At 38.2% G+C, this 25,443-nt stretch overlaps 2 protein-coding genes across 3 annotated transcripts in view; one reads left to right on the top strand and one right to left on the bottom strand.

Annotated features, from left to right (window-relative positions):
- Positions 1–1,241: 1,241 nt before the first annotated feature.
- Positions 1,242–2,587, bottom strand: LOC143882736 (uncharacterized). Its single transcript, XM_077386169.1, has 4 exons — positions 2,555–2,587; positions 1,881–2,507; positions 1,644–1,796; positions 1,242–1,573 (listed from the first exon to the last, which is right to left on the bottom strand). The coding sequence occupies exons 1-4, from the start codon at positions 2,585–2,587 to the stop codon at positions 1,358–1,360; spliced, it is 1,029 nt and encodes a 342-aa protein (XP_077242284.1). The 3' UTR covers positions 1,242–1,357.
- A 2,170-nt stretch (positions 2,588–4,757) lies between these two features.
- Positions 4,758–25,443, top strand: part of LOC143884406 (uncharacterized) — a 38,595-nt gene continuing 17,909 nt past the window's right edge. Inside the window, exons 1-10 of one of the 2 annotated variants that reach the window (XM_077387952.1) lie at positions 4,758–5,046; positions 7,303–7,340; positions 7,461–7,483; positions 12,928–13,034; positions 13,126–13,177; positions 13,261–13,345; positions 17,818–17,908; positions 20,197–20,235; positions 20,396–20,463; positions 20,593–20,655. In XM_077387952.1, the coding sequence (XP_077244067.1) occupies positions 4,924–5,046; positions 7,303–7,340; positions 7,461–7,483; positions 12,928–13,034; positions 13,126–13,177; positions 13,261–13,345; positions 17,818–17,908; positions 20,197–20,235; positions 20,396–20,463; positions 20,593–20,655 (689 nt within the window). In that variant the 5' untranslated portion in view covers positions 4,758–4,923. The remainder of the gene's footprint in view (positions 5,047–7,302; positions 7,341–7,460; positions 7,484–12,927; positions 13,035–13,125; positions 13,178–13,260; positions 13,346–17,817; positions 17,909–20,196; positions 20,236–20,395; positions 20,464–20,592; positions 20,656–25,443) is intronic. The other variant, XM_077387951.1, reaches the window with a different exon arrangement.

Here is a 25,443-nt window from a genome sequence, read left to right as displayed (position 1 = left end):
TCAGTCAAACTTTTCAATAAAATCATTTAAATCCTTCAAAAAATCATTTCAGCATCTAAAAATATCTTTCAAGCTTTTCTCAAAAATACAAAAACCAAAATCGGCAAGGATGGTGATTGCCAGGTCACTCGGAGCCTTCTTTTCATTTCATTTCCGATTTTGATCGTGGTTTGCCGGTGTTATCGGCCTTCCGACGTTTTATCGGGTTTTGGGACGGGCGATGACGTAGCGTGGCCCCTTCACAGGGATTGTCCTCGCTGAGCCCAACGATAGGCTATGACGATCGTGAGACTTATCCGATTTTAGCGGATCAGGATCACTGAGCTCGATTCCTTTAGAATCGCTCCCTGAGTCTATCGTATGTCCCATTTTCTTTTCCCTGGCATCCTGGGTTTGCGCATACCGTCTATTTTCTGATTCCTTTCTTTCCTCGCGTCTTTTAGCTTATCATATGTTTGTCTTTGGTTCCGTGTGTGTTTACTTTCAGCTTGCTTGTTCCTTTTGCGTTTAGTTTCACTTGCTTATTTACTTGCTTAGCTGTGACATTTATTGGCTTACTTATCATGATCATATGCTTAGCTGTAGATATTTACCGTTTTTCTGCTTATCATATCTGCTATTACTTGCTTAGCTGTAGTTGTGCATGCGGATGTTATTGCTTTCCTAGATGTGATGGGTTAGGATTAGATGCGGTGAGTTAGGATTTGGATGTTTATTTTCTTCTGCCCATCCCCGGGTCATGCATGCATAGATAGACGTTTTCTCGGGGATACTCGTTCCCATTTCACATGATTTTAGCCCAAAACTCTTCAAAATTAATTAAAAATGGCATAAGAGACCAGGTGCTTGCACTTGGGCGAATTGGGGGCGCTTAATACCTTCCCCATTCGTCATCAGGCACGGACTTTTGTATCTCTGGTTATCCGTTGCAACAGAGCATTTCATGGGATCCAGGGCCTACTTCCCTGGATGGCGACTCTTCTTTGTTATAGGTACATCTCGGTTCCGGGCCAGTCCTTGAATCGAGAGGTATCTCATTTACATCGTCACCCATGCTGTGAGTGGCACCATTTCGAGAGTTCCTGGGTAGAGCTCTCCTTCACATTGTGGAGATCTTAGAGGATCGACGGGGGACCTCGTGTCCCTCGCCACATTCGTCCTCGGGATCGGGGTCCACACATATGAAATATATAGTTATTGAAAATGAACTATAAAGACCGTACCAGTAGACTCAGGGACGCTATCGTTTCTTCCTCTGAAATGTGAATGTCTTGGAGACGATCATTGTCTCCAACACCTTTTCTCTTATAAACCTACGAAGATTAAAGAAAATTTAGATAACTTGAATACAATGACCCTATGTAAGCAAGAGAGTGATGTTCCTTACCACTGATATCGGAGTAGAACGTTTTCCGATCAACACATTCTCGACATCTAAGACATCATCTTCTACGACGGACTGCCGCTGTCCCTCTTCTCGAGGAAGAAGAGGATCGTCGAGATTGTCTACATCATCTGCTACGATGGATAAGAGACTCTCTTCTTCAGGAATAGGTAGTAAGCACTTCACAACCTGAAATCGAATAGTTCATTTCGGTTAGAATAAGTGAGACCTAGAGGAGTACAGAAGCTTTATGTCTCACCTCCTTCTTCTTTAGCTTCCTATCACGGATCAGGGTAATGAGGGTTGTCTGCTCCTTCATCCGTGTATCGATCCTCGAGGTCCACTTCAATAGGCGTGGACGCGCATCTGGAACTGAAGGTTCCCACAGGGTAGTATGCTCGAATAGCCACACCTGGAATGAAGACATACGATGATTAGAGAACAAAAATTTAACTTACATATCACTTATATGGTACATACTATATGTACTCTTTACCTGTAGCAGAATAGCACAACCGTTGATATATCCCATCCCCTTCTTCGAATATGAATCCAATGACTCTATGAGGAAGTCATAGACAGGGTATGCCCAACCAATTCTTCTGATGGTCTCTGCTTCTAAGTAGGGGAAAATGCAGGATTTCGTCTTGTGATCCGTGGCGTCGGCATGTGCAAAAAGCACAGAGCAGCAGAGGAGTAGCAAGACATGTCTGACTGTCGCCTGGATCGATAAAATCTCGTCCGACATGGACTCTGCCCTAATAACCTTCGCAATCTCAGCGAATCTTGCCGTTGGACTGCCAAACCTCCAACCTTCGACCTCTTCCGTCGAATGCCAGTCTATCCTTATTCTATCCCCTTTAAGGCTTAGACCTAATGCTAATGCTACATCCTTAACCTCAAAGGGGACTACGATGCCGCCTACTCTAAATGCCCTGGACTTGGGTATCCAGGATCGCACGAGGGTGGTCAAAATTGCCTTGTGCAATTTTACACCTTCTAGGTTAAGCAAGCCTCCAAATGGGCTTCTACTTAGGATATCAGTATGTACATTCCTCAACTGCAGGGACTGGAAGAAGTCGTAAAACTTGGAGGGGCAGCATCTTAACGTAACATAAGACGGCTGGAAAATAAAGCATTATTAGATATATAGCACATTACCAGAAATACAACACTTAAAAGAATAACAGGAGGCATTACCATGATTTCACGAGATGATTACTATATGCAAAAGATGAATATGAATCCAAATAATCAGATGTGGACCTGTTCAAACACAATGTGAGGAAACAAATTAACAAATATCCATTTAATTTCTTAGAAGCCTATTAGGGTGTCGAGCAAATCTCTAAGGAGAATTAAACCCCTAATTTATCTATTAAACCACTGTTAACATGAAAAATTAGGGGTTTAAACACCTGATTGCTCGCAAACTCAAACCCAATATACCACTGAAATGTCTATTCTATTTTTTAATAGCCTAGTAGGGTGCTGACCAAATCACTACGGAGAATAAACCCCTAATTTATCAATTAAATCACTGTTAACATAAAAAAGTAAGGGTTTAAACAACTGATTTGTAACAAATTCAGCCCCTATAGAGCAATGACATGTCCATTCATTTTATTACAAGCCTATTAGGGTGTTGAGCAAATCACTATGGAGAATAAACGCGTCATTTCTCAATTAAACCACTAATTTCTCCTAAATTAGGTTTTTAAACCACCAATAGTTAGTTCAAACACCTTATTTATCAATTAAACGACTGATTTCTCACAAATTAGGTGTTTCAACAAATAATTTCTCAGAAATTAGGAGTTTAAACCACCGATTTCTCAGAAATTAGGTGTTTAAACCACTGCTTTCTAACAAATTAGGGGATTATAACCATCAATAGTTACTTCAAATCCCTCATTTATCAATTAAATCACTGAGATTGGTTTAAACCACTGATTTTTCATAATCCTAACTGAGAAAACGACTAAATCACTGACTTATCAAAACCCTAAATGACAAAACCACATAGAGACTGAAAGGGAGAGAGTGACAGTGAGAGAAATGGGTTACCAACCTGTGAGATTTGCCGCTGAGATTTCCCGCTGAGATTTGCCGCTCAGATTTACCTAGAGAGAGATACAGAGAGGCCGAGAGAGAGAGAGAGAGAGAGAGAGAGAGAGAGAGAGAGAGAGAGAGAGAGAGAGAGAGAGAGAGACGGAGAGATGGAGAGACTTGCCGGAATTTCTCCGCCGACGCTCGTATTTGCAGCGAGAGAGAGAGAGAGAGAGAGAGAGAGTAAACAGTGGAAAGTAAAAAGTAAAAAAAAAATCAAGAGAGTAAAAACAGAGGGAGAGAAATAGAGTAAAGTTAAAACCGTGTTTTTTAACTAAGGGTATTTCCGTCCCATGGTCATCCAAACCAGTCAACATCACTTCTGTTTGGTGATTTAGAAAACAGCCCTTTTGAAATGTCATTCTCAGTAGAAACCGCTTCTATTTGGTCATTTTCCCTTTATTTTAAGCAACGTTGCTGTCTTTCTTTCGAATCTTATCAATTGTGTCTGTCGACATACCTACTGCTAGGAAAACGGGGTTCCGTTTTGAGAAAAATAAAAACGGGCATCAACCATTTGAGCCACGTCCACTAAAAGACAGAAGGAATTAGCAGAAATCCCCATAAAAGCAATAAATTCACTTTAAAAGGGTCAAATCAACGGTCATGTAAGGATTTCCAAAAACGGAATCCCGTTTTCAAAGTGTTCTCATGATCTCAATTATACAAATCAATAGATTTCAATCCATCAAATATGTCGTTGTGGGCCCCTGCTGTACGAACGGTTTGGATCATTCATCTGCACAACCATGTCCATAGTTCTGATATTCGGTTGGAGAGGTCCACCCCATCATGGATGAGCCTTAATTTAATTTGGGGATTCGAACAATCGGATCAGTAGTCTACTCTGCAATGAACAGTCAAAAAGTAACCACGGTTTTGTTCTGGCCAATGATATTGGGACTACTAAGTTTTAATAATTGCACGAACTCACATTGTTTTTTTTGTTTTAATTCGCTCTGGGGGCTTTTTGGGGAGCTGCAATAATAATAACCTTTGACATCTGTTTAAAGTCTGGCGACTGATATTGGGACTACCAAGTTTTAATAATTGCACGAACTTTTCTTGTCTTTTTTGTTTTAATCGGCACCTTTATGGGAGTTGTAAGTAATACCTTTGCAGCTGTTTAAATACTAAAAGACCAGATGAGTTAGTGCAATTATCATTAGCTTTTTGTTCCAACTAATAAGGGCTGCCAATATCAAACGAGAAAAAATCTCCTCTCCAAAACAATCGGTCGGAAGCAAGTGAAATTTTCTGTCCTCCCGCTTTAACTTTTCATATAAAAACGCTTTCGGCGCTCCCCATCACTCCAAATTCCCCATCTCTCTCTCTCTCTCTCTCTCAACAAGTGATTATTAGGTTTCAGAACTTCATTTTTCTGCTCTTTCTACTTCATACTCATAAGAAGAGAAATTCCAGAGGAAAGTATGGGAGCTTTGGACAAAGAAGAACTCTCGTTTTCACAGCCGTTCAATCTCCACGTCTCGCAAGATCGAAGATTCATGAAGAATATCTACGACAACGTTCACGGCAACATATATCTGGATCCGGTTCGTCTTTCTCTAATCCGATTTTCATATCGGCTTTTCTTTAATTTGTTCCATAAATTCTAGTGTTCTTCCTCGAATTTCATGTTACTATGTTGTTGATTATGTGTATGTTTTTTAGGTTTTCTTCGTCTCTCCTATTACTTTTTGTCTTGTTGAATTGCACGATTCGAATTGCGGCGATTTGATTTTTTTTTGTTCCACTTTTTAATTTTTCTTAGGCGGATTTGAATCGATTTTCATATCGGCTTTTGTTGAATTTGTTCCAGATATTATAGTGTTCTTCCTGGAATTTCATGTTACTACGCTGTTAATTGTGTTTATGTTTTTTTTTTTTAGGTTTTCTTCGTCTCTCCTATTACTCTTTGTCTTGTTGAATTGCACGATTCGAAGATTCGAAGTGCGGAGATTTTGTTTTTGTGTTCCACTTTTTAATTTCTCTTAGGCGGATTTGAATCGATTTTCATATCAGCTTTTGTTGAATTCGTTGCAGGAATTCTAGTGTTCTTCCTGGAATTTCGTCTTACTACGTTGTTCATTGTGTTTATGTTTTTTTCGGTTTTCTTCGTCTCGCCTTTTACTTTTTGTCTTGTTGAATTGCACGATACGAAATGCGAAGATTTTTGTTTTTTGATCCACTGTTGAATTTCTCTTAGGCCTATTTGAATCAATTTTCATATCAGCTTTTGTTGAATTCGTTGCAGGAATTCTAGTGTTCTTCCTGGAATTTCATCTTACTGCGTTGTAGATCATCTTCATGTTTTTAGGTTTTCTTCGTTTCTCCTATTATTTTTTGGCTTGTTGAATTCCATGATTTGAAGTGCGAAGATTTTGTTTTTTATTAGATTGTTTAATTTCTCTTAGACGGATTTGAATTATAGTATAAACTGTAATTCATGTTGTTATTCGATTTCAGGAAAAATCAAAGGTATAACTTAATAGTAGTTGTGATTAATAGAAGTGTTCTCAATGTTTGATTTATAGAATCATGCCGAATCAGAGCATCTTTGGAAGTAGAAGAATAATATGTTCTTTTTTTCTTGAAATGGCAATAAGAATAATATGTTAATCATAGAATAATTCTGAATGTTTGATTAGTGGAGCCTTGGCGGATTGGAATTTTGGTATCTTGTTGTTATTATTTTATTGATCAGTCAGAAAAATATCCTGATTATTTATGGGAAGAATTATGTTGAAATACAATTCCAAGACGAATTGAAAGGTATTCTAGGTCACTGAAGAATAGGAAGTGAATAAGAAAAGATTTTGTTTCAAGTCACTAGAAATTGGAATTTAAAGGTATTTTAGGTCACTGAAGAATATGAAATGAAAAAGAAAAGATTTTGTATCTAGCCACTAGAATAGTTAGTGTTAAAGTGAAGTAGAAAAGTGAGTTAACAAGAGAAGATTTTTATATACCTTTCAAAATAAAGTCAACAAGAGAAGATTATAGTTTGGAAGTACTAAAAGTATAAATCAAAATGATAGGTTAATTGCTGTTGCAAATTCTAGTATCCACATAGCTGTAATAAGGAACAAAAGTATGGCATATATTGTTGTAGCGTACTTCATTCAAGTTTCAAGGAGTTTCAAGGAGGTGAAAAAGAAAAGGTTTTGTATCAAGTAATTCAAGGTTTTGTACTTCATTCAAGATTCCATGTCACTGAAGAATAGGAAGTGAAAAAGAAAAGGTTTTGTATCACTAGAAACTGGAATTTAAAGGTATTCCAGGTCACTGAAGAATAGGAAGTAAACAAGAAAAGGTTTTCTATCTAGCCACTAGAATAGTTAGTGTTTAAGTGAATTGGAAAAGTGAGTTAACAAGAGAAGATTATAGTTTGGAAGTGCAAAAATTATAAATCAAAATGACTGATTCATTGATTTTGCGAATTCTAGTATCCACATGGTTGTAATAAGGAACATAAGTATGGCACATATTGTCGTAGTGTATTTCATTCAAGTTTCAAGGAGGTAGCAGACACATTACAACCTCTCTGATGTATGATACTTCTCTGAGGAAGACTACTAAACTAGTTGATGATAGGATGTTATTGGTGTTCTTCTTAGATTTTTTTCTCCATTTATTCCCTTTTGACCGTTAAAACACATACACTGTGGGTGATTGAAGGATGCATTATGACCTTTCTGTTTAAAATGAGGGATATCTGCACGGTTAAATACAATTGATGTACATTTTTATTTTGGATTTTTAGATTGCCACACTACTGAATTTGATTACTTTCTTCTGGATGGTTGCAGGTCTGTTTGAAGTTTATGGACACTGAACAATTTCAGAGGTGAGTGTGATATGCAAAAGGTTTCTTTGCAAAGAATGAATTTTCTTTTTCTTTCGTATACTAGTTTTTTGGTAGTGTAATTTTAATAATTTCTCTGAGAAGATTTTATTCAAACTGCAGGCTTCGTGATCTGAAACAACTTGGTGAGCTTCTTTACCTTTTAGAGTTCCATTTCTAAGAAGTGGTGTTTACATAGTTTCGGTAGTTAGATTCAAATACTTTCTAGTTTTCTTTATGTTTGCAAAACGGTTTGTGTGAATTTCTCATTCTTTTAACCGTCTTCCTGGAAGAGATTGAATGACATTTATAATCTGTTGATGTTTTCGCTTGACTTGATTATATCATTCACTAATAAATAAATAAAAATACTATTGATCTCTAACGATATTTGAGATATGAAGAGTTGATATCAGTGAATGAGAAATGTCAAAGTGTTAAGAGGATGAGAGAAAAGGAAGAATCCATTCACTATGATAATCCTTTCCGCAAACGACAAAAAAAAGGACCTTTGAAAGTATACAACACAATAAGAAAAGCCTTAATAATATGATATGCGCACGATAAGTATAAGAATACTACTGGATAAATTAACAGCTCACAAGTCCTTGTCAACCTGTTGAATATACATTGGCCATTTTGAGCTTTGAGAAAATTACATCTACCAATGTTTGTAATTTGATTTTCACTCCTTACAAAAAGTTCACATATTGCCCACGATCACACTTCCTCATTATGCTGGGAGTGCTTATGGTTATAAGCAATAATTTGGCAATTTGGTTAGAAAAGAAACCTGTTACAGGTTCGACTTTTTTGCACTCTATTTCCTTTTCCAATACTTCACCTGCACAAGCTCGTGGGAAGTACACATCCTAGCTTTATATTCAGTCTTTATGCTCGATCTAGCAATTATTTTTCTTATTCTTTTTTCACCATATGCTTTCCCATGTATATAAATGTTCTTTGGTGAATTATCGATCAGCAGGGTGTCCAGCCCTATCAAAAATATTTTATACCTTTGTATCCACTAGAATGCCTCGTGTTTTTTCATCTTCTTAATCTCCCTCTGATATATTTCAAGAAATCTTTTAGGATCATACATGAATGACCAACCAAGTTGCAAATGGTTGATCACATGATTTGGTATTATAATGGTCTCATCCATTAGGAGTCTGTGCCTGTGCTTCTGCTCCATGTCACACCCCAGGTTTCTGCCTGATTCGTCAATTCTTCTCCAACAACAGTGGATAATATGCACTGGGATAGTGAAACCCCTCCTTGAATCTCGCAATCTTGATCACTAGAATTATTTTGATTTTCCCACGCCTTCGATTTCGACATCCCCGATGATGACCAAGTTCAAGATATACCAGTAGCAATTTGTCTGGTTCCTATTTAATTAGCAGCTTGTCTTAACTGTCTACCTTATGCAACCCAACTTCCACCATTCTTGAACTGAACTTGGTGAACTGAATTCTTCCTACATGTGGGAGGTCATCTACAAGTTTTTCAATCTACAGACAACATCATGACGTGACACATCTGTCCTGGAAAGAGAGATGAATATGTTTCTTGGAAGTCACCATGATAAAAGCATTCTCCAAATTTAGATCTATGGGACCGGTGCGGATTGATGCAATTTATAATATTCATCAATATTCTTCATCTTGCCTAGTGCAAAGGTTTCTTCGGCATCTACTCCATTCTTCCGAGTGCAGTCCTCCACAACAAGATGAGCTTCATATTTATCTACTGATTCACCCTTTTTCAGTGTAAGTCTGTGCACCCATTTGAGGACCACCACTTTATTTATAGTTTGAACTTCTATTGAATCACATACATGATAAGTTTGGAGCAGATCCAACTTATTTCACATGGGTCTCTGCGAACAAGGTGAACACAACGCTAAAAAAAGGCAGTCTTCCTACAAGTGCGAAGTGAGACGAGAGGCTTTCAGTTGTTCGAAATTGGACACTAATGCTTTATAGGAAAATTAACATGTCTAAAGCAGCAAAGACTTCATGACTATAGGCGTCAACCATCCTTTATTTGGCGATTGATTTCCCCATTTGTAACAAGCGAGCACTTGTGAAGATAACTGCAAATAATTGGTGGAATAGATGAGGATCAGTATATGAACCTTGAATTGACCTCCATGAGTTGCTTTGGCTTTGATTTTGTTCCACTCAAATTGCAGAATTAGGCTCTAGAACTGAGTCATGTTCGAGAAAATTTAATTAAGAACAGAGTTTGCGACAACCAAAAAAGCATTGACTACAGCAAAACTGTTGTAGGTTTTTCGAAATAGTGTTTACCACTGTTCATACAATACCAATCTTCTGGCTAGTTTTCATTGCAACTTGCAATACAACGTTGCATCTGCAAAGTTGATGGGGATCATCCATGAAAAAATGAAGAAGACCACATGCCTATTGAAGGTCAGATAGGGCCCATGTTACCCATAAGACCCCAACAAGGACCTCAAGTGGAGTCTCAAGAGTGTATAGGGTTAAAACTGACATTTGGACAGTTTTTTGCCAAACTATCGCAAAAGTTGATTCCTCTTAGTTTGGGTTTCATTTTGGAAAATAGGGGGGGGGGGGGGGGGGGGGGGGAGTGCACTTGAGTTTGCCTGAAGTTTGTGTTCTGTTTGGATGAATTTTGTTTAATTGTTTAGTGTCTTTGAGAATAAAGTTAATAGGTGAGTTTCCTATTTGAATTTATTATATGTCTCGGGGTCCAAGTCAATAGGGTTTGTCTCTATTGAGTTGTTGATTTTCTTTTATAAATTGAAGAGTCCATAGGATAGTTTCTAGTTCAGTTTGAGTCCAAGTTAGAATCCTAGGACCTATGACCAACTAAAGGTGGCCATGGGCTTTTTGTTTCCTAATTAGGAGGAGACTCCCTACATAAGCCTTGGAAGCTCCTAGAATTTTTGAAGTCTATATATTTGTAGACATTTTTCTATTACAATGAATGATATGAATAAAAATTTCTTTGCTTTTGCAAAATTTGAATGAGTGATTCACTGATTCTTCATTCTTGATCTTGGTGTGATGACTTGTTCGATCCTTTCGTGTGATGCCTTAGGAATCCAGTTGTTTAATGCCCTGGTAAGTATCCTTTTATCTTCGATTGAAGTTCTTTTTTCCATTCTTTGCTTTCATCTTCATCATCTTCATCACCTTCTTTCTTTCTTGAAAATCAATCCATGCACATAGGGTCCGTTCAGTTGCAAGAAGGAAACGAAAAAGAAAAGGAAATGACGTGGCAGAAAGAAATGGAAAGGAAAAGAAACTGCTAAGAAAGCAGTAGGAGTGCGCATTCAGTTGCCAGGAAATGGAAAAGAAACAGCTAAGAAACAGCAGGAATGTGCATTCAGTTGCCAGGAAACGGAAAGTCAGAAACCTCAAAATAGAGATCAAAGCCCAAAATATACAGAAACCCAAAATCTTAAACCCCAAAATAGAGATCGAAGCCCAAATCCGAAACCCCAAAATAAAGATCAAAGCCCAAAATATACAGAAACCCAAAATCTTAAACCCCAAAATAGAGATCGAAGCCCAAATCCGAAACCCCAAAATAAAGATCAAAGCCCTCAAACCCCAAAATATACAGAAACCCAAAATAGAGATCAAAGCATACAGATTAAAGCACCCAAAATATAGCACAAAAAAAAATAAAAATCCCAAACAAATGCAGATAACAAGAACAAATTAGATCCTAAAACATAGAAACCGTAGATACACCAAAAGAATGCAGAAAAAAGGTAATTAGGGTTTCAGATCCAAACAAATTACAACAGCGAGAAGATCGAAAGCTACGCCATGGCAGTGGAGGTCAAAGAAGAAATCCCAAAACCATGGCAGTTGAGATCAAACAAGAAATCCACAAAAAAATATAAAAAAGAGGGAAAGAGGAGAAAGGGACGAGGAATACCTGGAGAAGACGAGTGCTAGCAGTGGAGACGAATGGAGAAATCCAAGCCCAGCTGCTGTAGTTGCAGACGAGACGGAGAAACGAGTTAGGGCTCCGTTTCTACTTCTTTGTTTTTTTGTTTTTTCGCAAAAAACCTCGCGTGATCCCTCGGAAAATAACTCGTTTCCGATAGTTTGGCTCGGATATTGGAAGGCGGAAATGAGGAGGCCACGAGGGATTTTAGGGATTCCACGTCACAAGGCCCATTTCCACGCGCTTTCTTTATGCGGGCAACAAAACAACCATTTTGGCGCGTTTCTACGGAAAATGGGCACTTTTTCCTTTCCGTTTCCGTTTCAACGGTGCAACTGAACAGAGCCATAGGGACTGTTGCCAAGCTTTCTTTCACTTTCGAGGATCTAATCTTGATCACTAATCCCGTGATTAGATAGATTAAAGCCATATTATTTGTGATCTAACATCCAAATTTGAGGGTCACCTGTGCTGTTTTGAAATTCTCAAACAGATCAGACCATTAGACCTGTTTTGAAATTCCTGAGTTGCAAAATCAGTGTTAAAAGCTTGGAATGCTTCAAGATCTTTTTTATCCAACGGTTGGATAAAACAGTTGGATTTACCTAAATTTTGTCTTGTGTAATGTTCTTTCATCTCTAGAATAACACCCTACTGTTTAGAGCAGATCCAAGTTTGGATTTGATCCGAAATTCGCGGACGCTCCAATTCTTGATATTGACACCCCTACTGTCTACAACTGTTTGTTATCAGTTTTCTCCAATCTCTTTCCTTTGACTTTACCTTGTTTGCTTTTCCTAAACACATCAGTCCCTACCATTGTTTCCTAAAGTCCTTCCATCAACCCCATCCTTCACCAAAAGTGTTATAGGTTCCCCAATTGTTTTTTTGTTTTGGAAACTCAGCCAACCATACTTGTTCCTGTCACTAAGTTATAATGCCTCTTAATTAGATGCCTTTGATTCCTCCATCATGTTCACTAATCCCCATTATCTTCCCGAAAACTAAATAAGATCATGGATGACACCTTTAGGCAGTAGTTAAATGATAATTATATATGAATATATGATACACTTAATTTATTGCAACTACACTGGTATATATACATATAGATATATAAATTGGGAATAACATTGATAATTATCTATTATTAGTTTAATTTTATTTTTTTGGAAGTGTCGAAAGTTTTAACTAAAAATTCTAATAAAATTGTATTTTCCTTTCTGTATAATAGGCCTTTCTATTTCTTCTTGTTATTATTTTAGAATTTGGACTTGCTGCACAGTAAACATAAGTCACTCAAGTAACTTATACCAAAGTAGCGTAAATACTTCAATCTAACCAAGAAACTAGAAATCCTATGGGGATTTTTAGATTTACTCTTATTTGTATTTTTTTTATTTTTTGTGATGATTCCCGATAATGTTGTTATAAAAACTTCAAAATTTGAAATTATCCCAATAAATGCCTGAGGTGATAAATTTCCAGGAGCAATATTCATACCTAGTGTAAGTGCCACAAGGTTTGGAGTTTCCAATATGTAATCACCATTGAGATTTCAACTTGGCGATCTTGCTTCTTAATGTTATTATCATGGACGTAGGTACTGTTTATGACTTTAAATTTACAAATCTTTCAGGTTTTGCGCACATGGTTTATCCAGGAGCAGTACATTCTCGTTTTGAACACTCCCTAGGGGTGTATTGGCTTGCTGGCCAAGCTGTACACATGCTTCAAGCTGACCAAGTGAGGAATTGTTTCCAAATGCTTTCTCTTTTTCGCCAGCATGACTGTAAAGTTCTTGAGAGTATTTTTTGATGAATATTCATGTTTTTAGAGGGCAGAGCTTGATATTGACCGTTTTGATATACAAACGGTGAAACTTGCAGGTAACAACTAACTGCACTTTGCTATAATTCTGGCCTCTTTAGTGACCTAATTCTTTTTAGTCTGTTCTGTATGTGTTTTCTAGGACTATTACATGATGTGGGACATGGGCCATTCAGTCACCTGTTTGAGCGCGAGTTTCTTCCTCAGGTTCTTAATGCTTCCGAATGGTGATTCTCATCTTCTTCAGTGTTTTTTCATCCTTTTATTCAGCACATTCTTATCTTCTTCAGTGTTATTCATGCTTTCTTGATTTTACCAATGAATATAACAACTTTAAATTAACCAAGGAAAGAATTGGCATGTTACAAGGTGTGTTTAGGTGCTTAGCATGCATCACTGCAAAGTTTAGGAATTCAAGACTTCATCTGAACTTCACAAATGTTTGAACGAGACCTTGAAACATGATTGAGTTAGTAACATTTTAAAGTTCTTGTGAAGAAATAGTAAAATAAATCAAAAGAAATAAAAATAGTAAAAATCTAGTTCAACGTGTTAAAAGTGAAAAAACCATTTGACTTAAATAAAAAAAGCATAGCAATGCTTTGCCATTAAAAAAAGAAGAAGAAGCATAACAATGCTTTAATCATTTGTTCATACTTTCTTGATTTTACCAATGAATATAACAACTTTAAATTAAGCAAGGCAAGAGTTGGCATGTTACAAGGCTTGCTTAGGTACTTATCAGGCATGACATGCAAAGTTTAGGAACAGGATCTTGAAACGTGATTGAGTCAATCACGTTTTAAAGTTCTTGCGAAGAAATAGTTAAATAAATAAAAAATAAATAAAAATAGTAAAACTCTAATTCAACACATTTTTAGTGAAAAAACCATGTGACTTCAATAAAAGAAGCATAGCAATGCTTGAATCATAATGTTTACCAGTTTGAAATTTAAGAGGATCATTCATGTTTAATAAATAGGACTGCACCAAGCATCAGCTCTATGCCCTTATCTTTTTCCGTTAGTTATGGATGAACTTACGGAGGGTATTCAGGATGAGGTGCCGTGGTTTATGTTATTTGCAGATGACATAGTATTAATTGACGAAACCAAAGCAGGAGTTAATGCTAAGTTAGAGTTATGGAGAACTACTTTGGAATCCAAAGGTTTTTGACTGAGTAGGACTAAGACAGAGTATATGGAGTGCAACTTTAGTAGTGTAAGGAGGCGGGGCGAGGATGTAGTAAATATGACTGGTCAGGAGGTACCTAAGAGGGACACCTTTCGCTATCTTGGTTCAATCCTACATAAGGAAGGAGAGATTGAAGAGGATGTTAACTACAGAATAAGAGCATGTTGATTGAAGTGGAAACATGCTTCAGGAGTTCTGTGCGACCGCAAAATACCTACCAAGTTGAAGGGAAAGTTTTATAAGACAGCTGTGAGGCCAGCCATGCTGTACTGCTCACTATGATTTGTGGACATGGACACGGGTGTTGCGTGTCGACCCGGACACGGCAACTCCCCAAAATGTAGAAACGGGGACACGGCTGGGAACACAAAATTTTTCCTGGAAAATTTTTGACAAAAACTTTTTCATGGGATTTTTTTTCTTTCTATGATTGAGAGGGAAATTATATAATTATGGTTAATTTATATGGATATTATAATAAAGGCAATTGATATTGACACTAATTGGCTTCTGAGACCTTTATGGGAACTGTAATAACCAATGACAACTACTTAAAAAAGAAAAGAAAAGGAAAGTTTATGCAATTATTACTTAATGGCAACATCATTAGCCTAGAATATCCCTCAAAGTAAAAATTAACTAGGGTTGGTTTAAGTTATCTTTTTCATGTGTCAAAAAAGCAGATTTTAGAAATATTTTTCCTTTCACTAAATTCCTGCAATCCAAAGTCGAAACAGGTTTAGTATACATAGGTCCTGACTAGAGAAAGTTTTAAAAAATTATGGAGTGGAGTTATCAAAACAAGAAAATGCAGGTGATATTTTCATTTCAAAGTAGTGACGTGCTGCAGTGCTACAGGTTTCAACTTTTTCAGCAATAAAAAAGTGTGTTTCTGCTATTATTATAACTTGTTTGAGAAGTCAAACTTGCAGCAGAGATGTTGCAGAGCTGTAAGACAGTAACAGGCAAAATTGTAGACTGTGCAGCTGTCAAAATTGCAGACTCAACAGACCCTGCAGTTAGTCAAGTTGTTTTTTGCTTTCTCTGTCTTGCTATATGTGTAGGAAAGGTTATTTGAAGGAGAACTTTTTCACTTTTGCATAACCAAGGAAATGGTGGGGGGGACGTGTCTACAAGCGTTTCGACACGTGTCCACACCCGTGTCCGTGTCGACACGGGTATGTGCAGAAAATCTGACGTGTCCACTAATCATAGACTGCTCAGAATGTTGGGCCACCAAGAAGCATCATGTGCATAAGATGTGTTTAGCGGAGATGCGAATGCTTAGATGGATGTGCGGCCACACAAGGTTAGATAGAATGAAAAATGAAGACATCTGTAAAAAGGTGGGGTAGTACCAATTGAGGAGAAGATGAGAGAGCACCACTTAAGATGGTTTGGGCATATCCAACGCAAGCCTTTGGATGCTCCAGTGAGAAGAAGTGAATCGTGCCAAGTTGATGGAGTAAAAGATGTAGGGGCAGACCGAAAACAACTTGGGTAGAAACAGTGAGAAAAGACTTGATGGCTAGGAACATAACACAGAGAACATGACCTTGGATAGGAGAGAATGGAAGAAAATGATCCATGTAGACGAACCCAGCTAGTGTCAGGATTAGACTTAATTTAAGACGGGTAGATTCGTTCACCTTCTTCCTGAAAATTTTCTAAAGGATTCATTAGACGACCCCAACTAGTTTGGGACAAAGGCTTAGTTGAGTTGAGATTCATGTTTACTGAGCTTAATAATGAATTCTTCATAATTAGAAATCACAATACAAAAGGATTTGAAACTCATAAGTCATCAAATATTATTAGGACTATAGGGGTGGCTTTGAAGAACACTTACGCCATTTACGAGAGGTTCTGCAGGTGCTCAAGGAACATCGGTTCCATGCCAAATTATCAAAATGCTTATTTGGAAGGACATTAGTGGAGTGTTTGGGTCATATCTTTTCTGAGAGAGGGGTGTCTGCCGATCCCTTCAAGATCAATGGTATGCTTGAAAGTGATAGCGCTGACGATCGGTTAGGATCCTCCCTAGCTTCATGTTTGTATCAGCATATGACCTATGGAATGGATGTAAGGAGATTTGCGATAGTGCAGAGCAGAGGGCCATAATCTCATAGGAGTGGGCACCGCCAAATCTAGGCTAGCTGAAGGTCAACTTCGACTAGTGAAGTATGAAAACCTGAGACCAGCTGGAATTTGGGGGGGGGGGGGGGGGTTCATTAGAGACTAGTTCGGTGCGACGTTATGGCATTCCTGGGCTCATTGGGATCACCGATTCCAATGAGGTGGAGGTTAGGGCAGTCTTGCAGGGTATTAGGCGAGAGAGGAACCTTATGGATCGCGTGGTGGTGGAGGGTGACCCCCTTAATGTCATTAGGCGGATTAAGGGATACCCCACCCAAGGCCCCCCTCCCCTTCCCCCTTCTTTATGGATGAGATTAAGGACAGGGTTGCGGGTTCCTCTGTTTCCTTTAATCATGTTTGGAGGTCGGCTAATAGCGACGCCAATAGGCTTGCTAGGGCCGGGACTTCCAAGGAGAGCCTAGAATTGTTGATTGTCTTCCCCCTTGAACGATGCGGTATTAGGAGGCACCGAGACTTGCTATTTCTAGCTTATGCTAGCTTGATTGTCCTAGTCTACATTCTTTTGTTAGGAAGACTGAATACACTTGTGGATCTCATCTCCTGTGTCTAGCTAACCTTTTCTATGAGATTTAGTGGTTCTTATCCTCATAGTTTTTTAATACACACGACAGGGAACCATGAGACGAAACTTGGTCATTGCTTACCTCTTTTTGGAGTGACATTGTTGATTTTCTGTATAGCAGGGAAGAAATTTGAAATCATCTGATTGCTCCATATTGTCAAGTGTCATTTAGGAGATCCTGTCTAAGTACTACTGAAATGAGAAGCAAGAGTTTTGAATCCCTTCTTAGTGTCTTATTTCTTTGGCAACAATATTGTGATGGAAGAAGTTAAACACTAAATCTGAAAGCTAGAATGAATGTGTGGAGAGAGTTCCTTGGAGCAACAGTTCTCTTTCAACTTCTCTTCAATTTGGAAGACCCATTACGGTTCCATGGTAACAACTAGATTTTGGATACATTAAACCAGCTACACATTTTCCTTTGTATGTCTCGATTTTCATATTTTTGGTATTGAGTTATAAGTAGAATTTTTTGACCTCAAATGAGACCACTTTTCCTTGTTTGTAGTAGAAAAGAATGTGTTTCACTTCTCATTTGTCTTGACCAAGTGAACTAGCATCAATTGACCTTACTTTCTTCAAATATATCTGATTCCATTTTTTCATATTTTAAATAGACAATAAAAAAGACAACAACTGGGTTTTGGTTGATCAAATGTCAACTTGACAGCAGTTTTTTTGTGTATTCAACTTGCGTAAATTTTACTATTTATTTTAACAGATAAAAGATGACTTTTATCTATTTCCTTCTATTATTATTTTTTAAATTATGGATTTCATTTTCAGGTCGCATGAGCAAATGTCAGTGAATATGGTAGATTACATTGTTGATGAGCACTGTATTGACATAGATGCTGGAAGCCTTAAAAGAGTAAAAGTATGTAGATGTTCTTAAGCATTCCTAATTTTGTACTAACTCCCATGAATTTTTGTGAGGACGAAGTTTGAGAAGTATCTGAATTTTTTCTTCCAGATTACGTTTTCATGCCACGCTTCTTTCTACTGTCTGTTTATTCTAGAGCCACAGCAATTTCTTTGTGGAACTTTTATAACATATTCAAACACTGGATTCTCGTGTATCAGAGAGCTGCATTTTAAAATTACACATAACCCACAATCTCTTCATAATACAACATTTACATTTGAAACCCTATTTTTGTCCTCTAATTAGGGGTGCAACTAGGGCCGGTTTCAACCGAACCTGTCAGGTTCAACCTGAAAAGAAGTCGGGTTCGGGTTAAGGGTTTGGGAACCCCACCCGAGTGAAACCCGACATTTTTTATCAAATTTTTTTTTGTAAGCTTAAAAACTCGGGTCGGGTTTGGGTTGGAAAAAAGGGTTCCTCGGGTCGGGTTGGGACCCCTACCTCTAATACATTTGAAACCCTAATTTTGTCCTCTAATCCATTTGAAACCCTAATCCTCATCTTTTTACATTTGAAACACTAATCACCCATTCAAGCCCTAATGCTCATCTGTTACCCATTCAAAAACCCTAATCCATCCAAAAATTGTAATCCCAACCCCTCCTCCATTGGAAACCCTAATCACCCATTCTAAGCCATAATCTTCGTCTTTTGCCCATTCAAGAATCTAATATGTTCAAAAATCCTAATCCCAACCCCCTTCCATTCAAAATCCTAATATCTATTTGAAACCATAATTTTCATCCTTTGTCCATTTGAACCTGAATCCATCTCAAACCCATAATCGCAACCCCTCTTCCATTCGAAAACTCAATCACCCATTCAAAACCCTACCTTGTCTGCCTTTTACATTCAAAACCCTAATCCATCCAAATAACACTTTTGCCACGATAATTCCCATCTTGCTTCTATTCAAAACCCTAACGTATCATCATCCTCCACTCGTAGCCCTATTATATCACAATCTCCCTTTTGACTTCCTAATTCCAACATGTCTCACATTTGAAACATTAATTGAATTTCTTATACCTTTTGAAACCCTAATCCCAATACATTCCACTTTTGAAACCCTAATTTCCTTTTGAACTTCAAATCCACATCTCCTCTCTTTCCAATTTTAGAAACCCTATTCTCTCCCTTACCTATTTTCCTTCTTCGTTAACCATAATTCTCTTTCCCAACGAACACATATTCTATTCTTAATTTTACTCAATTCCCCCTCTTGAAACATATGCGTTTATATTCAGATGTCTTTCCTTTAACAACTACCATTTCCTATCTCTTCCCCAACTTGTTACTCTCTTGTATCTCATGATAACTTTCTTCTATGGAAGGGGAAAATTTCTCCTATTGTTCGTTCCCAAGGAATCTTCGATCACATAAATGGTATTTCTATAGCACTTGCTGAATTAAGGAGGTGATTCTTCCATTGACTAAGAAAAACACCTTTCTGGGGAAAAAGTCCAGCCTTTAGAGAATTGTTGTGCAAAGATCAGCTCATTGTTTCTTGGTTGAATTCCACTCACACCGGAAGTATTTTCTCAAAACTTGACATCTCATCCTCCTATGATTTGTGGACTACATTATGTGAGTCTTATTTGCAAGAATCTGAATCACATATCATGCGACTCTGCATGGATCTTCACCACTGTCTCAAAGGCAACCTAAAATGAAGGGTCTCTTTGAAGAATTTGCTGCCATTTAGAAGCCATTTAATGAGCGTGATAAGATCTATTATACTCTCTTTGCTCTGGGAGATGATTATGTGAAAAAATAACTTTAATATATCACATTAAGACCTAAAAGTGAAGCAGTCATATAAACTATTGACTGGTAATGTATAAGTGATTCACTGTTACCTCAAGCATGGTTATAAAGATAGGGTACTAACTTTCTGCATTTGATGGTTTGAAACCTAACAGTGAAGCAGTCATATAAACTATTGACTGGCAATTGATAAGTGATTCACTGTTACCTCGAGCATGGTTACAAGGATAGGGTAATAACTTTCCTCATTTGAGGGTTTGAAAGAATATGTTATTGGTACTGGACTCAAGGTTAATGCTCAATATGTTTCTCATCATTGACATCTTTTACTTCTCTACTTATTTTGACTCTGGAAGGCTGATTCTTGCATATGTTTTTAATTGGTGAAGAGTGTTCATTCACTGATATGTAAACTGAAAAATTGACGTACCTACCTTTCTGCTTCCATGACATATTATCTACTTTTTCAACAGGAGATGATACTTGCCAGTTCTGACCTTGCAGGGATCAAAGTAAGTCATTACTCTTCCATGATTTTTGTTGACTTAATCTCATTAGTATATCATTCTCTTCTTCCATTACCTTTTGTTGGTATTTCCAAATTTAATTTCCTTTTTTTTTTCTGCAGTCATTTTCTCTCATTGTTTTTTTTTTAAATTGATTGAAATGTAGGGCACAAGTGAGAAGCGTTTCCTGTATGATATTGTTGCAAATGGTCGAAATGGAATAGATGTCGATAAGTAAGTGTCATTTTTATTTCAGAGTGTTAACCATCTTATGTTGTTTTATAATTGGATTCTTGCACTGAAAATTATGCTGTTAGTTTTAATTCAAGATGTTGATGGCATAAGCAAATTATTGATTTACAGGTTTGATTATATTGTTCGTGATTGCCGTGCCTGTGGTCTTGGCTGCAGCTTTCAGTTTCAGAGGTATGCTTGAGGCTTCATATTTTTTATTTATTTATTGTTTTACCTATTACTTTGGTGGAAGCGGGGGTTAACAGTTTAAATCATGACTTGGACTTTATTAGGGATAGAGTTTGACTAAAAAAAACTTGGTTGAGAGCTCAACCATGTCAACCAGGTTTTTCTAGTTTTTGCTATAACATAGTTAAACCATTTTAAAATAAAAAATAAAAACAGCCCCAATTAAGTGGAAAGCACGACTTACTATGTGAATGGACTGGTGTCCAGTGTTGAATGGATCCAATTGCTTGGTTCATTCAGGCGAAAAATAAAATAAAAGAAAAGAGAAAACTCCCCTTCTTACAGTAGTTACCGGTTTGGTGCCGTTTGTAGAAAGGTGGGGGCATCTAACGGTTGAGTAACTTGGGAGGCTGTAGTACAATTGGTGGCTGATATAATACAGAAAGGGATGGCCAATCATTAGTCATCCCTTATTAGGGCCAATGAGTTGTGTAGAATATAAAGAATAAAAATATGGAGAGAGGTATTTTATGATAATAGAGGCTAGACATCTCGTCTATAGAGACTTTCTGTTGTCTAGCAAATTCCTTTGTGCGTTGCATGTGCCCACGGAGGCAGTTTTCTTTTGGTCGAAGCATATCCCTCTTGAAAATAACCTTCCATGCCAATGCACGTAAATTTCCAAGGTTGAATATACACGATAAACAAACCTAGTGGTGGATCCTTGCAGAGCATTTTGGGAAGTTCGAAAACTATTAGTTTATCATTCATTTCAGAAGATAGTTAAGGTTTAAATACTTGGTTGTGTACTTGAAATATCTATCAATGAACTCCACGATTTAAACTTGGATTGAGTTATCATGCAACGTGGTTTCCTAAAAGTCAATAGAGCATGACCAACAACTCGGTGAACTGGTCTTCTTTTTTTTTTTCTCCTTTTTTTACCTTTGATGAGTTTCTATGGTTCGCTTGTGTTTTAAGATTTTTTTTTTGTGGAAAAATCATGTAGAACTTTGAAGTTACTTTTTGGATGCTGCTCAAGTGTGGATGCTTCTTGAATTCAAGTTTTTTTTATGTGTTGCAAAGGGAAATGAGAGAAGAGAAAAATGTGAGTTGGGAGAGCTCCCGCTCACTTTATATTTATATAAAAGGGAAAATATGTACAAGGACTATTATACCATTAGTGTAATTACCCTAAAGCTGGAGTGTATATTTCATACATTCCTAGCTTGTTACAAATATCACTCAATCTAGCCTTTCCCATTGACTCTGTGAACATATCGGCTAACTGATCTGCAAAACGAGTGAATACGGTGCATATTTCACCCTTTAGGATCCTTTGACAAATGAAATGACAATCAACCTCGATGTGTTTTGTGCGCTCATGGAAAACTGGGTTGGTTGCAATATGTATTGCGGCTTTGTTATCACAATACAACTGTGAAGGTGAAGATGAGACGATACCAATCTCAAACAAAAGGGATAGTAGCTGTGGGAGCCGGTTTTTTCCCGAGCGCGCTGGGGCGGTAGGGGATCACCACGTCGTGTTTTCTAGGAGTATCTATTGATATGCGTCTCTTGTGAACTCAGGATCGTAGTTCAGATTTCATAAGAAAGAGAAACTAAGAGTCGCCACCAAGGTTAGGGCCTAGGACCCCGTGCCTGCTCTTCCGATGAAACGTGGATAAAGATCCCAATTTCATTGAAGGAGCAGTAACCAAAGGGGTTCTTTTGCTCTGGGCCTACAACCTATAATTTTGCTCTGTTTGTTAAGGTATGGTCCTTACTAATATCTGGGTAAGGGTTATGGTTACATTCAGGGAAGGTGTTAAGGCACCCCTCATGCCCGGGTAAACCCGGTCTCTTGACTTGATTTGACTTTTTTGAAGAATTTAATCAAAATAACTCATCTTTTTATCCTTTATTTGGATTAGGCTTAATTCCTGAATGTAAATTAAATGAATTTACAAAGAAAAGAAAAGAAGCGGTTGTTATCCTGATTGAAGTCGTATGCTGTAATATAAGTCCCAAAAGATCTCGTAGCTGACCCCAATCAGGTTAACTAAATCAAACGGAAAAGACAATACATAAAGGAAAAGAAACTCTGGGTTTATGATTCCCTCCGTTTGTCCAACACCGTGGAGCGCCAGGGCTCTCGTCTCTGTCTATTTTGTCTATGGTAGGACCAGAGACAGAGTGGTGGGATAATGAGAGGGAACGTAGTCCCATTTAAAGAGTGGAGAGGGGTTTACGTTACAGGATCTAGGGCAAAAGGAGCCCTAAATCCCATAACTACCCTGCACCGAGTTTTGCAATAGAATTGCAAAAAGCTGGAAAATAAATGTAAATTTACTAGAGGAGCGAGGACGCTTGTTGAGAAACCGGCGGCATAACGGCGCTAGTTGGACAATAGAGCCTTGGATTCTCCGAAAATTCGGCAGAACACCGGCTATTTGGATGATGGCTTCAGGTTTGCCGAGATTTTACCAGAACGTCACTATTTGGACAATAGGGCCTCGCGTTCTCCGAAATTCGGAAGAACAACGGCGCTATTTGGACGAAGGGGCTTCGGGTTTGTCGAGATTTCGGTAGAACAATGGCGCTATTTGGACAATAGGGCATCACGTTCTCCAAAATTCAGCAGAACAATTGCGCTATTTAGACGAAGGGGCTTCGGGCTTGCTGAGATTTCGTGTTGAATCCCCAAATTTTAAGGATCTCAATAACCAACGATTTACATTGGCTTGTTAGGTTTATGCTATCTTTCATATTTATCTTTTATTTATTCTTTATTCTGATTGGTTGTAGAGTCCTAGTGTGTTGAAACTTGAAATCATTGTAGACGTTTATATTTTCTTGTCTCTTAATGGAAAAGGTAGAGAAGAATTCGACTTAATTTCGTGGTACTGCACGAGGGACTGGTTTCCCAAACGAACCATTATTTCACCTTCTTCTTGTCTACTTTTGGGTACCTATCATTTCGGCAGAACACCGGCGCTATTATTGAAAAATAGCCCAATAGTTCTCCGAAATTCTGCAGAACAACGACGCTATTTAGAGGATGTCGCTCCGAGTCTTCCGAAATTCGGTAGAGTGCCGATGCCCAGTGTGAGCTACCTAAGAATTTCTCTACTTTCTCTTCTCTTCTAAAGTAAAGAAATTAGGGTTTTCTGAAAGTCATAAGGGATTTTTTAACTAAAAAACCAGAATAAAAACCTCTGAAAATAACTTATGGAAGTTAAAAATCAGATCTGGAATAGTTAAAATCTTATTTTACTGTTACCCTCCCTATTTATAGGGGTTCAGGCCAAAATTTCGCAGAGTGCGAAAATTTTCGCTCTCCGAAATTTGCCTTTTCCAATTTCGCAGAGTGCAGAATTGGACCTGACATGTCAATGTCAGGCCGGCAACATTTCGGAAAATGTGATTTTTCGTCTCTTTTGATGGGTTTTCGGGGAGTTTCGGCGGACCATAACTCCTCCATTTGGACTCCGAATCGCATGCGATTAGATCCGTTGGATTCCTCGTTGCGAGGATCCAACGAGTATAATATCGCTAGCTTTCGGGACGTGAAGTGTTTTTGGGTAAATATGGATGTCTTTGATCCAAAGTTAACTCCTTGGCTAAAATGCCGTGTGAAACAGACTTTTTTGGCTATGCCGTAAAAGGCGGGAGGCCGTGTAAAGACGGACTTTGTTACACCTCTAGGGTAAAATTCATTTTTGAGAGATTCTCTTAGTTTCATAACCTAGAGAGAGATTGAGAGAAAGAGAACAGGTGCTCTGGGGCTCATCACGAGACTCTTCCTTGCGACAACCTATCATTAGTTCCACCTTGACAAAATTGGGTGTCTACAGTAGCCAAATGAGCTCTGTACTCGTATGTGCCATCGCTCTATATTCGGCTTCAACACTCGATTTAGCGATGACATCTTGCTTCTTACTTCTCCGTAACACTAGGTTACCTCATACGAAGGTACAGTGCCCAGTAGTCAATCTTCTATCCGCTGGAGATCCAGCCTAATCAGCATCAGAATACCCTTCAATTTTCATATGATCATGTCTCTTGAATAATAAACCCCTTCCTGGTGCGCCCTTCCACTACTTAAGAATTTGAACTACTGCCGTCCAGTGTGATGTGCGTGGTGAACTCATGTACTGGCTGACTAGTCCTATAGCATATGATATGTCTGGGTGAGTAACCGTAAGATATAAGCTTTCAACCAAGCTTTTGTATCTGCCAGGGTCTTTCAACAACTCTCCTTCTGCAGCTAGTTTCACACTAGGATCCATAGGAACGGATGCAGGCTTTACACCAAGGTTTCCTGGCTCATCCAATAAATCTAGAACATACTTCCCTTAAGATAATGGTGGTCCCTAGGGATTTGCGACAGAGAGGGGGAGGCGTGGGGGTGGGTTTTGACAGAGAGAGGGGGGGAGGCGTGGGGGTGGCGAGAGAGATAGAGGGAGACAGAGAGAGGGAGGGAGGCGTGGGGGTGGGGTGACACATATATAGAATAGTGTTCCTGCACAGCTGCTCATATAGCTTATCTAAGCAGCTGCTTCAAAAACTCATGTGGCCCACATTTTTTGGGTGATCCAAAGCATTCATTTGAAAGGCCCTTCATGGATAGGGTATGTACCAAAAATCAGCCCTATAGGATCATCTTAACCCAATCAAAGGTGGAGGGGAAAATGGACAGACATTGTTTCTGACCATTTTTCGCCTCCACAAATGGCAGGGTTAGGATGATCCTAAAGGGCTCATTTTTGGTACACAACCCTATCCATG

The sequence above is a fragment of the Tasmannia lanceolata genome, unplaced genomic scaffold (assembly GCF_043159265.1).
Source record: "Tasmannia lanceolata isolate RefF3 unplaced genomic scaffold, GAP_Taslan_0.1 ptg000008l, whole genome shotgun sequence".
Taxonomy (NCBI): domain Eukaryota; kingdom Viridiplantae; phylum Streptophyta; class Magnoliopsida; order Canellales; family Winteraceae; genus Tasmannia; species Tasmannia lanceolata.
Note: the sequence above shows the minus strand (reverse complement) of the source record. Positions and strands in the feature narration are given on the sequence as shown.

Bases quoted from the DNA above. Each gene is read 5' to 3' on its own strand.
- LOC143882736 (XM_077386169.1), bottom strand. From the start codon at position 2,587: ATGGTAATGCCTCCTGTTATTCTTTTAAGTGTT. The intron at 2,508-2,554 runs GTATTTCTGGTA...TTTATTTTCCAG, and splicing joins CTGTTATTCTTTTAAGTGTT to CCGTCTTATGTTACGTTAAG. The intron at 1,574-1,643 runs GTGAGACATAAA...ATTCGATTTCAG, and splicing joins GGAAGCTAAAGAAGAAGGAG to GTTGTGAAGTGCTTACTACC.